Consider the following 17451-nt stretch of genomic DNA (forward strand, 5'->3'; position numbering starts at 1 on the left):
ACATTACTCACAAAGTCTATTTTGAAAAATATTAGTAAAAATTTTGAGATATAATGAAGTTACAAAAGTTTTATGACTTACTAGTTGGTGATTACTAAAAATCATAAAGGGCTACATTTGATACCAGCAATTAAAATAGCAAGAGACAAAAATCTCACAAGAAACTATATCTAGATCAGTTATTATGTTTGGTTTTTGCCCATACAAATTTAGCTTTTATTAATGAATAAAAGCATTTTCGAAATGCTGCAATGTACATCAGATGAAAAGTTATCACAAGACTTCGTCTATCTGAAGATCCTCTTAGCATATATGGAATTTACATAATGATTAATTTATCATGCTTTGTGTTGATCAATGCATTTTTCTATCTTCTCCCATATAAATAAAACAAATACTGGTGCCAAGAACTCATCATAAACACTATAAGTTTGTATCATCTTCCTAAACTTTAGCACACAAATGTGAGAATTTAGCACAGAAAATGACAGGTTCTCAGTGATCTATTAACTTCGGAAAAGAGAACCAGTGAGAGCGATGATTGAGAAGGATAAAAATTGGTGTGATGAAATGCTATGGTGATGAGCTTAGAAGCGTCACGATTTTTTTTTTAACTTTAAATATAAGCATTTCTCCAATTTTCTCTGTCCTTACCCAGCATTCTAGCCTCAACTTTTTACTTCTCTAGTCTCTAACTGAGGGATTTCACCTCGATCCACAGCTTCAATTAATACTAGTTTCTGGACAATTTCCAAATCTACATCTAGAGCCCAATTCCTGCTTCTGAGCTCCAGACTTGGGTTTCTAATTGTCTGTTGGTTGCATACCATGATGCTGCTTTACAGACACCTCAAATCAACATATTCACAAACCAAGTTGCCCTTCTTCCAGTAGTTTGGTAAATCATATGAATATCGACAGATTTCACAAGCTGGAAATTTTGCTCAGTGTCAACTTCCCTTTTCCCTTATACCTGGCCACTGTCTAGGGCTAAAAGATTCCACTTCCACAATACCTTAAATCCATCTCTTTTTTTTCCATTTCTACCTTCTCAGCCCTAGAGCAGTATTTCCCAAGCAGGATGAGTCTTCCTATCCTGCTTAGTGATGGACTCTGAGTCAGACTGCCTAGGTTCCAAATCCAGCTGCAACACTTACTAACTCTATCATTTGGGGAAAGTTTCTTTCTCCTTCAATTTCCTCACATGGAATTTGAGATAATAATAGTAACTGCTGCATAGGGTTGTTAGAAGAATTAAAAGAGCTAATATATGTAAAAATTCCCTGGGTAGTGCAGACAGTTAAAATGCTTGGTGGCTAACCAAAAAGTTGGCAGTTTGAGTCCACCAAGAGGGACCTTGGAAGAAAGGCCTGGTGACCCACTCTGGAAAAATCAGCTATTGAAACCCTAAGGAGCACGGTTCTACTCTCACGCACACGGGATCACCATGAGTTGGAACTGACTTGAGGCAACAACACACTCTTGTATTCTATTTACTCCATTTGCCCTAGCTATTCACAGGTGTGGACTCATTTTAATGGTGGAAGGAGAGCTGATGGGAATGGCAATTAAAAACACACATACAAATACTTTTAATTCTAAAAATTTCAGCTATGGTACTAAACTCATCTCTTCGTTATTCAGTGGGTTCTTATTTAGGGTGAGAAGGTTTTATAAAATCTGCTTGGTGCTTTAAAATTTTTTAACTACAAATAAAAGAGAATAAAACTATACTACACGTGAAAAACGTATCAACAAACATTTTAAAAATCCTTATTTAATTTCTAACTCTTGGGTTAAAAGATTTATCTTCTAAAATATTTTTAATCGATTTTCTAAATGTCAAAAATATTTCATTATTCTTTTAAAGTAACTCCTCCAGAAGTTGTTTTTTTTTTTTTTAATCACAAATAAAGATCATTATACATAAAAAAAAAACACTATATAATCCAGGACAACTCAGCAAAAATGTAATATATCTGAATTTTGAAATTTGTGTGTGTGTGTGTGTTTTCTCCCTCTTCTATCAGACACTTTGAATGCTCTGGCAAACTGAAGGCTTTCAGAGAAACCATCTATGGAGATAAAGAGATTTGCTTGTGGCAAAAAGTATAAAATAAAGAAGTGGCAGGAAGCCAGGCAGGAGGAATGCCAAAGAAACTCCTAAATGATCAGATCAAAGAGCTAGAAACATAATTAAAACCACTGGACCACACAAGGCATTTTATATTTAAACACGGAACTTTAGAACAGATGGGTTCCATAAGAGACTGGTAGGTAGGAAAAGTACCCAACTCAGGAATCAGTGCATAGTCCTTACAGAATACAGGTCAGGGTCAGCTGGAGGCACACCCTGGGGCAGTTGAGAAGGAGAAAAAAAGGAAAGGGTAGAAGAGTTCATTTAGGTTGATGGGTGGGGGGGATTCTCCTTTGTTCCTGCATTACCAACCAAGGTGGGTTTTGAATCATTAAAATATTTTAATAAAATGTTTAACATATTCACTAAAATCTGTAAGCCCCAATATTTCATTATTGCATCTTGACCTGCTGTCCCCTTGACTAAAGTACTTTAATATATTTAATACGAAAAAACATAAGGCAAAAAAAGCTGCTAAATTTTTTCCAAGTAGCTTTAAAACAGGAAGTCATCATCAATAAATATTATTAAAACATAAGTACACCAAGGTGTTTCATTTAAAATGCAGATTTATCCCATTCCCCGCAATATTATTATTTAAAGGGCAATTCAAAACCAACACTGAAAAGCATTTCCTACTAGCTCCCCACCCCATGCATTCTCTCCTCATACCTCAACTTTTCCCTTCCCTCTGCCCCTCCATCAGTGGGGTACTTACACTGCCTCACAAGAATTGACTGTGCACAAGTCTTTCCAACTCCTAGTGACATCACTTCGGTAGCTTGAAACTGGCCATGGTCAAAGTACTTAGAATGCTCCTTAGAAGCAAGGATAGCGAGACATCACATACTTTGGACATGTTATCAGGAAGGACCAGTCCCTGGAGAAGGACATCATGCTTGGTAAAGCAGAGGGTCAGTGAAAAAGTGGAAGACCCTCAATGAGATGGACTGACACCCGTGGCTACAACAATGGGCTCAAACATAACAATGACTGTGAGGATGGCTCAGGACCAGGCAGTGTTAAGTTCTGTTGTACACAGGTCATTATGAATCGGAAATGATTCAATGGTACCTAACAACAACAGAGTATTTATAACACAGAGATCGGCAAATGCTACAAATCAGACCTTTTTCCTTAGAGAACCAAGCCCCTTGTTAAACATTTACCAGCGTAGCATTGCCATGATTTCCTACTATATGGCCCATATTATTACCTACCTCAGACCCACTACAGTCCACAGCAATTAGTGTCAAATAAACATGAGCAGGTAATTGGCTGTTACTGCCTCAGACATGTGCTGAGGTGAATGAAGACTTCCTGCCTGTTATCTCATATTTTTCTCTGAGGAAGCCACAGCAAAACAAAAGCCCTCTTCCCAACACTGTCTTCACTGGCGTTGTCTTGCGTAACTTTTCCGGTTTCTACTGCAGATGAAATTTTCAAACATGGAGGTGCTCATCTCAGGACAGAAATGGCAGAATCAACATACATTCCCAGGAAGCAAAAAGGTCAGGATATAAACAATTTGTTCCTGCGAACAATGTGTATTGCCGAACAATGTGTATTGCCGAGCCTGCTGGTGCTACTCACCTAGAAGGTAAAACTCATTCTCCTGCAGCTAAATGGCCAACCTTTACATTTCAAAGGACTCCAAAGCTGAGGCTGAATCAATCATTAAACCCCTACCTTTCCCTTGTTCTCTATGCACAAAAACCTCAAACTCCATAGAGACAACTGAGTGAGCTTGAGCTGTATTAATCCTCAATAAAACTCCTTTTCTTTCACTCCTAACAGACTACGAGATTTTCTTCTCTGACACTATAAATTTGCATCTCTCATCAGTGGGTTTGATATTCCTCTTGTGTGTTTTTATAAAAACAAATTGTCACTCATGCCACATTGAACTATCCCTTATTACACTGCATTGTAATTATTGTTAAACTCTGTGTATTTTCTCATTAGGGCAGGCACTGTGTCTATCTTATTTTCTAATATCCAGCAGGGTGCTTGGCACACAGCAGGAACACAATAAATATTGGTTAAGTGAATAAATGAAGCATTGCTGATAATTTCTCTGTGATGGCTAAAGTGATGACAAATGTCAACTATTACCCTCTTTTGTGGGTTGAACTGTGTTCTCCAAAAAGATATGTTGAACCTAACCCACGGTACCTGTGAATGTGACATTATTCAGAAATAGGGTTTTTATATATATATATATATATATATATTCAAGTTAAGGCGATGTCATACTGGATTAGCGTGGACTTTAAATCCAAAGACCAATGTCCTTATTAGAGGAGGCAGATTTGGAAACAGATACACAGGGAAGAAAGCCACGTGGTGATGGAGGCAGACATGGGAGTGATGCAGCTACAAGATAAGGAATGCCAAGGATTGCTGGCAACTACCAGAAGCTAGGAAGAGGCAAAGAAGGATCCTTCCCTAGAGATTTCAGATGGAGCACAGTCGTACCGACACCTTGATTTTAGACTTCTACCCTCCAGAACTGTGAGAGAATAAATTTCTGTTGTATTAAGCCACCGGCTTTGCAGTAATGTGTCACAGCAGCCCTAGGATGGTAATATACACGCAGGTTGCCCAAAAGGAAAAGTCAAGGTTTTTCCAATGTTAGTTTTCCCCTTAATCTATGCACGGTTACAGATATGAATAAACAAATAAATTGCTGATTTCAAAGGTAATGTGCTTGAAATACAACTTACCTACATAGCAATTCGTGAGGAAAAATTTCCTTTGTTGACTAAATCTTTTATGTTGAAAACATCAAGTTTTTAAAGAATCCCTAATCAGGACACTATGCTTAAGTAAAAACAAAAAGAGAAACAAGTATGTGTGATCTTAATTGTGTACTTTGATTTCATTGCTATTATTCCACCTGCTTTTATGGCTACATAAACACTGAAGAAGAAAGTAAACCATGTTTTGAGGTTATCAAGAATTTTCATCAATTCTTCAGGGTAAACTAGTGTTTGGGGAACAAGGTCAAACCAAACAAAATCCACTGCCATTGAGCTGATTCTAACTCAGTGACCCTATAGGACCGAGTAGAACTGCCCATAGGGTTTCCAAGCAGCAGCTGGTGGATTTGAACTGCTGACCTTGTGGTTAGCAGCTAAGCTCTTAACCACTACACCACCATAGTTCCAAGATCTCCTTCAACTGCTACTCTATGAGAAGTATTACATCTTCCTTGCTCTGATTTGTATTACAAAGAATATTCCACTTGAATATACATATGACTTGCTATTTTAATGATAAAATCTACCCATTTCAATCTAGAATGCCTATTTAGATTGAAGGGAAAAATTATTTCAAGAAGATATAGAGAGAGAAACTAGGATAAAAAATTATTTCTGGAATAATTTACATTCCTCTACCCTCATCAATGATGTAGAATCTTATAGGACTATCATCTTCATGTCATAACTCCATAAATGAATAACAATGTTTTCCTATGTATACATGGGATCTATAAAGCTTCTTTTTTTTTATGAATTTTAGTTTTGAAGCAGAAAATTACATTTCTTTTAAACAATTCACTGTTAAAGTGGTAGAAAAGATTCACATTAAATCCAATGTTTAAATTTGGTCTAAGGGAAGAACTTAAAAGGAACCAAAATATCTTTGGTCATTTTAGTAAAAAATAGATTAAAAACTTTTTTGTTACAATTTCTCTGTGTTTCCTGAATTTACATAATGATGTTCAAATAAAAGTTCTATTAACAAGGTTTAATATCTGCTTCCTATTTCTTTTTTTTAATACTGCTTCTTTTTTTCTCATTAACATAGAAAGTTATTTGTTTTAAATGTTTTCTTGTTCCACTTTGATATCCAGAGTACACACTTTTCCAGTATAAAGTGTTTTTCTTCCATTTAAAAGGTTTTTTCACATGTAGTCAAACCTTTTATGCTTCTCCTAGTCTTCCAGCTCCACCTGGTGGTCATTCCTTGGCACACCATCAAGGTTCATTTGTGGTTGATGCTGTGTGCCTTGGAGTCGACTCCGACTCACAGCAACTCTGCACGACATAGTAGAGCTGTCTCACAGGGTTTCTAGGCTGTAATCTTTATGGGAGCTGATCACCAAGTCTTTTCTCCCACTGAACCACTGGGTAGGTTCGAACCATCAGCTGTTCAGTTAGGAGCTGAGTGTTCAACCATTGTGCCACTAGGGTTCCTTTCAGAGTCCATAGAATTCAATTTTAGCATTTGTTTTTTTTGAGTAGTTGTAACTGTTTGTCAGAATGAATATTTCATGACTTTTATTCTTTCTTAGAGGACTTCAAAATATCAAAGGCACAATTTACTTATTAAAATAAATAGATATGCAATTACCATATGGATCCACTGGAACTGTTTACAAATCTGAGATACATAATAGGATTTTTTTTCAATTTTGGTAAATATATATATTACAAAACATTTGCCACTCAACAATTTTAAATGTAGAATCCAATGATACTGATTACATTCACCATGCCATGCAACCAACCATCACCACTATCCTTTTCCAAATTATTCCACCACCGTTAATAGAAACTCAGTGCTCCCTAGCCAATAACTCCCCCTTTTCCCCTTCCCTCCCATCTCTGGTAACACTAACAAATTTTGGTCTCTATATATTTGCCTATTTCATATTTATGGACTCATACAATATTTGTCCTTTTGTGATTGACTTAATTCCCTCAGCATGTTTTCAAGGTTCATCTATGTCGTAGAATGGACTTCTTTTCTTTTTAAGGCTAAGTAATATTCCATAGTATTTATGTACCACATTTTGTTTATCCATTCATCTGTTGATAGACATTTAGGTTGCTTCTACTTTTTGGCTTTTGTGAATATTGCTGCAATGAACATTGGTATATAAGTTTCTGTTTGCGTTCCTGCTTTCAATTCTTTTGGTTATATACCTAAGATTGGGATTGCTGGGTCATATAGTAGTTCTATGTTTAACTTTTTGAGGAATCACCAAATTGTCTTCCACAACGGCTGTACCAACATAATAGCATTTTAGTGATCTTATTTTTTTCTATATGCTGAAATATTTGTTATTTCATCACCCTAGGGATTATTTTATCATTCATTTAATTATCCACAACTATGTCTAAAAAAGACTAAATAAGACAATGAAAGAATAATGAAGAGATAATATTAATATAAAATCTAGTGATGATGGTAAAATAGTTCCTATCAATAAAATCTCAAACTATGAATCTTTAGATGGCAATATTCTAATAAATTTTCTCAAACTTAAGAATTGATGAATGAATAATATATTTCCAAGAACAAAAAGTAAGTATGATATTCTTAACCAGTTACTCATTCAAGAGGGAAGGACTTCACACAATAGTCTGGCAAGAATCTGTGCTGTCCTGCTAAAAGGATGTGTGACGGTATTCTTCCATCTCTTATGCTGTTTATGTGCCAACATTTACTTGATACAGTTTATAAGCAGACAATGCGGACTTAGGTGTAGATATAAAGTGATCAGAAGGAAACAGATGATGTAGAAATGAACAAAATTCATTGGACTGGAGAAATAAAAAGGGTCCACTGTACTCAGACGATAAATGGTGATAACTGTTTCTCCCAATATATCGAAGATTAAAGAGTTGTAATGCAGAGTTGACATTTAATCGATGCTCCCAAATATTTCTATTTCAAAATATCGCAAAGGAGGAATAAAGTTTTTTGTGGGTAAAAGTAAATACTTTTTTAAATAATTTAACACAACAATTTTAAGCCATTCACATCTCCCCAAATGATAGCAAATTAATTTTCAATTTACTATCTGACTTGGTTTTGGAGTTCTTTACCTATTTTATTTAATTATACAATAAATTAATTAATAAGTTATTATAATGCTAGCTAGCACTCTATCCATTAGGCACGTGGCCTTACAGATCTTTTCTAAATAGTCACACATGTGTACCAATAATATTATCCCGTATTTTTAAGATTAAGGTTAATGATATGATATGTATATTTATGTACTTGCTTTTTTCAGTCAACAATCCATCTTATAAACTTCCCCATGGAAGCATGTATAGGTTATACCTCATTCTTCTTAAGCTGTCACATGCCAATTCACAGTATGGCTGTTACCATTGTTAAGGTAACCATTCTCCTGTAACAACAGGCATTTAAGCTGTTCCCAGTTATCACTGTAATAAACAATACAAGTATTTCTGTGGAAACAGACTTTTGAGACATGGATTTCCTTCAGCACATGGTTTGGGGGGGGTCTATGAAACTACTCTGCAAAGTAGTTGTACCAATTAAGAGTTAATTCATTGCTTGTTTCAAAGCCTCGCTTTGCTATTTATAGGCTATTGAATTTTTATGCAAATAACATGCATCCTCTGCGTTTGTTTGGCAACCATGCCCTTTCATGAGGTATTTTCGTAAGCATGCTATGCTAATTTTTTTTTTTAACAGCAACATGTAAAAATAAAATTGGCATAGTGGTGCTTACAAAAATACCTTGTGGGGGGAGGGTGCGGCTGGCAAACGTAGAATGCACATATTATTTGTGTAAAAATAACAGTATATAATTTCAGGAAAATTACTTAACTTCTCCATGTCTTAGTTTTGTTACCTGTGAAATGGGGTAGTGATACCAACTACCTCTTAGGGTTGAAGAATAACTTATTTAATACACATGAAGCATACAAAACAGTTCCTTTTAAGTAGTACTGTTAGTTGCCATTAAGTCAGCTCTAACTCATGGCAACCTTATGTATCACAGAATGAAACATTGCCCGGTCCTGTACCATCCTCACTTTCTTTGGTATGTTTGAACCCGCTGTTGTAGCCACTATGTTAATCCATCTTATGGAGGGTTTCTCTCATTTTTGCAGACCCTCTACTTCACCAAACGTGATGTCCTTTTCTGGTGACTGGTCTTTCCTACTGAAAAGTAAGCAAGACAGGTCTCACCATCCTCACTTTTAAGTAGCATTCTGGCTGTACTTCCTCCAAGAAGGATGTTTCTTCTTCTGGAAGTTTATGGTATACTGAATATTTTTCACCAACATTCAAATGCATCACTTCTTCGGTCTTCTCATTTTATTGTCCAGATTTCAAATGCATATAAGGCAACTGAAAAAACATTGCTTGGGTCAGGCACACCTTAGTCATCAGAGTGACGTCTTTGTTTTTTAAGACTTTAAAGAGGTCTGTTGCAGCAGGTTTTCCTAATGCAATATTTCATTTGATTTCCTGACTGCTGCCTCCATAGGCATTTATTGTTGATCCAGGTAGAATGAAATCCTTGACAACTTCAATTTCTTCATCATTGTGAGCAGTAAATACTGAATAAATGTCTGTTATTACTTGTGAGGTAGATCTTCTTTTCATAATTTATGGACCATTTATATTCTCTCATTTGTGAATTTTCAGTTATCATTTGACCATTTCCAACAAGTCGTTAATTTTTTTCTTATTGATATCTAAGATTACATAGTCTAATTACATAATATTTGTTATATATTTTGCAAACATTTTTCTTAATTTAGCACTTGCTTAAGAGTTGTATGGTTTATTTTATTGAAGTATTTAATTTTAAAGTAATCAAATTATTCATCTTTCTTAAAGACTTTTGCATTTTCTGTTTTATCTAAATATTTAACACTTTTAAATATTTAGTTCTTTAATAAATGTGAAATTTAGTTTTGCAAATGATGTAAGGTAGGGCAGTCTAGCCCTATTTCTTCCAAATAAATAGTTAATTTTCCCAATGCAACTCTGTTTCACTGATTTGAAATGTCATCTTTAATCATAACCAAATCTTTAAGCTCTCTAATCTGTTCCACTAAATGTTCAGTCTTCAATATTAAGACTACTTCATTGTAATTATGATAGCTATAGACTGTTTTTACTATATAACAGAGCAAATCTTCTGTCATGTTCTTCTTTCTTGATGCTAGTTAAACCATTTTTGAGCATTTATTCTTCCACATAAGTTTTAGAATCATGTTCTCGTGTTTTATGAAAAATCGTTTTGTGATTTCTATGTCTTACAGGTTCAACCACCATCTTTATGCTGATGCCTCTAAAATCTTCATGAACAGCTGAAACCTCTATCCTGAGATCAGAGCTTTCTACTCAACCAAGTGATAACTTCAAATGTAAGTTGGACTCGGTAAGATTCATCCTTGCCTCTCAAACCAGCTCTTCTTTCTGTCATACAAAATATACCATTATCTTCCCAATCAACCAAGCCAAGAGCCAGGGAGTGGTACTCTTCTTCCTTATTGCCCCACACCTTCCCAGCCAACCAGTCAAGACCTGTTGAATTCATCTCCTTACTATTCTCATAACTCTCCAAATCTCTCCATCCCCTCTATCAGCTATTCAAAGGTATCTAGCATCTGACTCATTATTTAACAAAAACATAAGGTGGTCAAGTTCTTAGCTAATAGAATATATAATTCTTTTCTGTAGTATGTTTTACTTTTGGGACAAAAGTTTCCAGTTGGAGCTGGTAGTAATATATACAAAAAGATAAAGTTTTAAGTAATCTATCCTATCTGCAACTAACTCAATGATAAATACTTTCCCTCAAGTTAATCAAAAAATGTAAGAGACTTACTTAAATGGAGTAAAAAAAAACGATAACGTAACTTCTTTCTTCTGAGTCATTTTCACCTAGAAACCAAGAATGAAAACATTTTAATATATTATAAATGAGAAAAAAATTAATTGATTTGATTTTGAAATACAAAGATCCATTACAATCATTCTTCAGGGACAGCTAAGTACTTTGAAAATAAATGGAATTTTGTGTTACTATATTATCAATATTAAAAATATTTAACACTATCTTACTATTACATTAAACTGAGAATTAAGCATGCCAAGTCTGTAAAATAATATACCGTAATGTAACTAAAACTGTATTTCTCATAACTCTTAAAAAACAAAGAAATCAATCTGAATTAACAGCGTTAAGGTTAACGGAGAGTTTCGGTTAAAGGTCCACCTTTTTATTTATTTATTGTGCTTTCAGTGAAAGTTTACAAATCAAGTCAGTCTCTTGTACAAAAAGTTATACATACCACGCTATGTACTCCTAGCTGCTCTCCCCCTAATGAGACAACACATTCCTCCTCTCCTTCCTGTATTCCCTGTGTCCCTTCAACCAGCTCCTGTCCCCCTCTGCCTTCTCATCTCCCCTCCAGACAGAAGTTACCCACATAGTCTCATTTGTCTACCTGAGCCAAGAAGTTCACTCCTCACCAGTATCATTATCTATCTTATAGTCCAGTCCAATCCCTGTCTGAAGAGTTGGCTTCAGGAATGGTTCCACTCTTGGGCTAACAAAGGGTCCAGGGATCATGACCTCCAGGGTCCCGCTAGTCTCAGTCAGACCATTAATCCTGGTCTTTTTACAAGAATTTGAGATTTGCATCCCACTGTTCTCTTGCTCCATCAGGGATTCTCTGTTGTGTTCCCTGTCAGGACAGGGATTGGTGGTAGCCAGGCACCATCTAGTTCTTCTTGTCTCAGGCTAATGGAGTCTCTGGTTTATGTTGTCCTTTCTGTCTCTTGGGCTAATATTTTCCTTGTATCTTTGGTGTTCTTCATTCTGCTTTGCTCCAGGTGCATGGAGACCAAATGATGCATCTTAGATAGCCACTTGCTAGCGTTTAAGACCCCAGATGCCTCTCACCAAGGTGGGATGCAGGATGTTTTCTTAATACATTTTGTTATGTCAATTGTAAAGGTCCACCTTTTTAACTCCCTAATGTATACACAAATGCACGTGGAATAATAAGAAATGTTACAATCTCTAATTCTATTTCTATGGGGCAAATCCCACACAGATGTGGCTGCTAGTCTTCATAAAAATATGTGGTAATCTTACAATTAGGGGCACTCCTCAAAGGTAATTCTATACCTAAAAACTGACTCATGGAATCTGCACCTTAGAAATGTATCACTTTATATACAAAATTTAAAGTAATTTGTTACAGAAAATCATTTATTAAAACACAAAATATTTTCATTTAATACATTTGATTATAAAATTGCAGCACTGCCTGCTTTTGTGTGTGAGATTTTTTCTATACCTTGAACTGTTCAAGAATCTGGACTGCATTTGTAAACATGCTCTCTGCTTTGAACAGATCAGTGTTGTTCAGGTAATCCACAGGAAGAGTACCCTGTAAATAATAAACAATCCATAATTAAGAAGCATTATATATTTGGAAAAATATATACAAGAAAATACAGTTCTAAATGCAATCAAAATTTATACTGAAACAAACATGTATAAAAGTATAAATTTTACTAGGCAATACATTTTTTAAAACTTTTAAACATTTTATTCCTTACCACTGAATTAAGGGGAAAGGGAACTCCAATAAGGGAAGCCATCAATGGTGCAATATCAGCCTACAAACAGAAAAAAAAAGTTCAATTCTAAGAAGCTTACAGATGCCAATAAGAAAACTAAACAATTTAATCCAACTATATTTTTGAGCATAACCATAACGCTTGTTATAATCAATTATCTTTAAAACATTTAATATACACTAAACACTGATCTCTAAAAATGCCATTTGCCAGAAGTACATGAATTTAGGAAAAATAATTTTGAAAGAAATGATTAAGAGTCCCAAAACTAAATACTACAGAAAAGAGTTATGTATTCTGTCAGCTAAGAACATGACTACCTTATGTAACAGCTTTTTTTCAGTATTATACAAAAAGATACCCGAACTAGACAGAAAACAAACAAAAAAATAATACATGTTAACTGAAGGAAAAAAATGTGTATATGAAGACTAGGTCAGCCAATCAAGTCTGGGAAAGATATAATTCAGAGAAGAGGTTCTTTAGCCAGCAGACCCCAAATTCCATTTAGACATCTCCCCTTCAGAGCCCAACTTCTCAGAAGAGTTGTTCAGGCTTTCTGTCTCCACTTCCTCATGTCTTCACTACTCCTCATGCCACCGTAAACTTGCCTTAATTCCTTATCGTTCCATAGGGGCTGTCCCTAAGAAAGCTAACAACCTCCATTTTTCTAAATCATAGCGGCCCAACGTACAACAGAACGAGACACTGCCCAGTACTGCCCCATCCTCACAATCGTTGCTATGTTTAAGCCCATTGTTACAACCACAGTGTCATTTCAACTCACTGAGGGTCTTTCCCTTTTCACTGACCCTCCACTTTCCCAAGCATGATGTCCTTCTCCAGGGACTGGCTCCTCCTGATAACATGTACAAAGTATGTAAGATGAAGTCTCACCAGCCTCGCTTCTAAGGAAAATTCTGGTTATGCTCCTTTCAAGACAGATTTTGTTCTTCTGGCTTCATGGTATATTCAATATTCTTTGCCAAATCACAGTTCAAAGGCATCAATTCTTCTTCAGTCTTCCTTATTCATTGTCCAGCTTTCACATGCACATGAAAGCAACCGTAAATACCAGGGTTTGAGTCAAGCGCCCCTTACTCCTCAAAGTGCAACTTTGCTTTTTAACACTTTGCCCGATGCAATACGTCGTTTGGTTTCTTGACTGCACTTCCACAGGTGTTGACTGTAGATCCAGGCAAAATGAAATCCTTGACAACTTCAGTATTTTCTCCGTTTATCATGATGTTGCTTATTGGCCCAGTTGTGAGGACTTTCGTTTTCTTTATGTTGAGACGTAATCCATACTGAAGGCTGTAGCCTTTGATCTTCACCAGTGCTTCAAGTCCTCTTCACTTTGAGCGACCAAGGTTGTGTCATCTGCATATCGCAGGTTGTTAATGAGTTTTCCTCCAATCCCGATGCCACATTCTTCTTGATATAGTCTACCTTCTTGGATTATTTGCTCAGAGTACAAGCTGAATAAGTACAGTGAACAGATACAACCCTGACACACATTCTTCCTGACTTTAAACCACGCAGTTTCCCCTTGTTCTGTCTGAACGACTGCCTCTTGGTCTATGTACAGGTTCCTCATGAGCACAGTTAAGTATTCTGGAATTTCTGTTCTTTGCAATGTTAACCATAATTTGTCATGATCCACACAGTCGAATGCCTTTCAATAGCCAATATAACACAGGTGAACATCTTTCTGGTACTCCTTGCTTTCAGCCAGGATCCATCTGACCTCAGCAATGATATCCCTCATTCCATGTCCTCTTCTGAATCTGGCTTGAATTTCCGGCAGTTCCCTGTTCATGTACTGCTGCAGATGGCACTGCTGCAAATGCTTTCGAATTATCTTCAGCAAAATTTTACTTGCATACGGTATTAATGATGTTGTTTGGTAATTTTCACATTCTGTTGGATCAACTTTCTTCATTGTTTGATAGCCCTTATAATTTTACAGGTAGTGAAGAGTTTGCAAGTCAGAATGCCTTTGCTTCAATTTCTGACACCTTTGGGCAAGTTATTTAACTTCTCCAACGTCTCAGTTTCTTTAAAAAAAAAAAATTTTTTTTTTTTTTTTCTTTATCAGTTAAAAAAAGGTTAAAGTTTCTCCCTTACATAGTTTTAGCAGGATTAAATGGGATACAACTTACAAAGTACCTGACACATAATAAACAGGCAATAAATGTTTGCTACCATTGTTGTAGTTGTTGTTGACACTTGAACTCTCAGCAGCACTGTGCAGACCACTCCTTTTTGAAACCTTCTCTTCTCTTGGCCTCTGCTGACCTTCTTCAATCTCACTGGTTTCTTTCCAGATATCATCTCTCATCCCTCATTTAAAGTTGGAATTTGTCAAGTTTGGTCCTAGGCTCTCAATCCTCATTTTTTACCATCCGAACTATCTTTACTAAGTACTATCCCCCAGAAAACTGGGTAACTCCCACAGCCTGCTCCCCTTCCTCAAATCCACTGTTGGCCTCCTCAAATCTGTTCTCCTCTTTAAAGTGTTATAAAGCAAAGATGTCACTTTGAGCACTAAGATGTGCCTGACCCAAGCCATGATATTTTCAATTACCTCATATGCATGCAAAAGCTGGACAACGAATAAGGAAAACCAAACAAGAATCGATACATTTGAATTGCAGTGCTCGTGAAGAAGTGCAGCCAGAATACTTCTTTGAAGCAAGGACAGCGAGACTGCGTCTCACGTATTTTAGACATTTTATCAGAAGGGACCAGTCCCTGGAGAAAGGCATAATGCTTGGTAAAGTAGAAGGTCAGTGAAAAAGAGGAAGACCCTCAACGAGATGGACTGACACAATGGCTACAACAATGGGTTTAAACACAGCAACAATTTTGAGGGTGGCACAGGACTGGGCAATGTTTCATTCTGTTGTATACAGGGTTGCTGAGTTGGAACCAACTCAACAGCACCTAAAAACAACAACAACAATCTGTTCTCCACACAGCAGCTAGAGGAATATTTCCAAAAAAGATCTGATCATGTCACTCTCCAGGATTCAAACATGTCGAGGGCTTCCTGAGCTCTTAGCGTGAAGTCCGCAAGACCCATAAGGCCCTGCATGGTCTGGTGCTGCCTTCTGCTTCACACCACACCACAGTCTCTGCTACTCTTTACACCAGCTTTCTTTAAGATCCTTTCCTGTGCCACATACCACTCTTTCTGCCTGGAAAGCCTTCCTCTACTACCTTAACCTGGTTTATTCCTTCTTACTCTTCAATCTCAACTCCATCCTCCATTTCTTGGCTGGCCTTTCCCAACGATGCAGTCTGTCAGATACATCCAGTCCACACTCTCATAGCTTCATAAGCCTCTCCTGTAGTACTTATCACAGCTATCATTTTACATTTTTTGATTATTTGATTAGTGAGTCTCACCCCTAAACTATAAGCTCCCCAGGGCGGGGACTGTGTCTGCTTTTACTCATATTATATCCCTTACACTTAGCACAGGCACTGACACACTGCAGACACATGACGATATTGCTAAAAAAAATTAGTAAGAAATTCTCATCTCTAAATACAGATCTCCTTAACCTTGGTGGCACAGTGGTTAAGAGTTTAACTGCTAACCAAAAGGTCAGCAGTTCAAATCCACCAGCCACTCCTTGGAAACCCTATAGGGGAGTTCTACTCTGTCCTCTAAGGTAACTTTGAGTTGGAATCAACTTGATGGCAATGGTTTTTTTTTTTTTTTTTTTTTAATGCAGATCTGAATGCAGGGGTATTAGCCAATAGACTTTGGGTGTTTAGGTAGCAATAGCTGAATTCATGTTCAGTAAATAATTATCTTATTATGATCCAGTCTCCCTATTAGTAAAAGATGTTCTTGTGATGTAGACTTCAGTTATTCCTGTCCTTTAACATTGATTTCTTATTGTAAATTAATAAATTGGATCCGTATTATGATTTTTATACATTTTCCTTTACTTGGCTAATACACATCCATCATGGGAGAAAAATCTGTTTTTGTTATCCTGAGAAGGTATGACCGTAGACTGTGGCTTATCCACCACAGTAAGGAATGCCAGCTAGTGTGGTGGCCTGAAGAAGGCAGGATACTCTGGTCACTTTGGAAGCCACATCTCAACGAAGCTGTGCCTTCTACAGATGTGAAGATTATTTGTGCTTAACTAGCATATCTTCAACAATGACAATTTTGTGCTTCTTCAATTACTGCTACTGATCTAAGTTTACTAGGTTCACCATGCATTTTCCAAAAGTAAAGTTTCTAGCTAATTAATCTATATTGTCACTTTTCCCATTGCAACTGTAAGGCTGATGGATGGAATTAAAAGTAAAAACATATGTTAATGAAAAAGAAACAATAACTGACATACTACAGGTAAGAAAATAGCAGGGGTTGATTTTGATCTGTGCTTAAAGTAACTAAGCAAGGCAACCATGACAAGAAATCACAGAAATCTACTAAGCATGCAGATTTCAACTCACATAACAAGTCTTTAATTATTCAGTGTTATCTGGAGGAGTCTTCTCCTCTTAGCTTCACTTGAGATCTTATTTTGACACAAGAAAGATTATTTGAGTAAAATGTTTTAGAAGTATTTCCTGGGTAACTGAAATGTTTTAGAAAATCCTTTATTAATATTATTAACACACCTAGACCATCAGTTTCCTTGTCTAAACTTCTTATAGGAGATAAAATTAAACTTCAAAGCAATTACACTGGACACGGATACCTGATCGACATCGAGCCTCTTCCAGTTCTCCAATTTCCATTCTGAAAGACACAAGATCTGCTAATAAGGATTTTAAAAAGAAATCATTTGATTATTAGCGACTGGTCAATACATAATGAAAAATCCAAGTATTAGAAATGTTTCTGTAACTTAAGCAAAAAAAAAAAATTTTTTTTTTTAATTGAATATAAAAAACCA

At 36.2% G+C, this 17451-nt stretch overlaps 1 protein-coding gene across 7 annotated transcripts in view; it reads right to left on the minus strand.

Moving 5' to 3' along the window:
- LOC126085121 (GPI ethanolamine phosphate transferase 1) overlaps positions 1 to 17451 on the minus strand; it is a 108789-nt gene that overhangs the window by 63661 nt on the left and 27677 nt on the right. For all 7 annotated transcript variants that reach the window (XM_049900141.1, XM_049900140.1, XM_049900143.1 and 4 more), the window contains 4 exons: positions 17254 to 17294; positions 12500 to 12559; positions 12235 to 12327; positions 10755 to 10810 (listed from right to left, as the gene is read on the minus strand). In XM_049900141.1, the coding sequence (XP_049756098.1) occupies positions 10755 to 10810; positions 12235 to 12327; positions 12500 to 12559; positions 17254 to 17294 (250 nt within the window). The remainder of the gene's footprint in view (positions 1 to 10754; positions 10811 to 12234; positions 12328 to 12499; positions 12560 to 17253; positions 17295 to 17451) is intronic.

This window comes from Elephas maximus, chromosome 11 (assembly GCF_024166365.1).
Source record: "Elephas maximus indicus isolate mEleMax1 chromosome 11, mEleMax1 primary haplotype, whole genome shotgun sequence".
NCBI lineage: Eukaryota > Metazoa > Chordata > Mammalia > Proboscidea > Elephantidae > Elephas > Elephas maximus.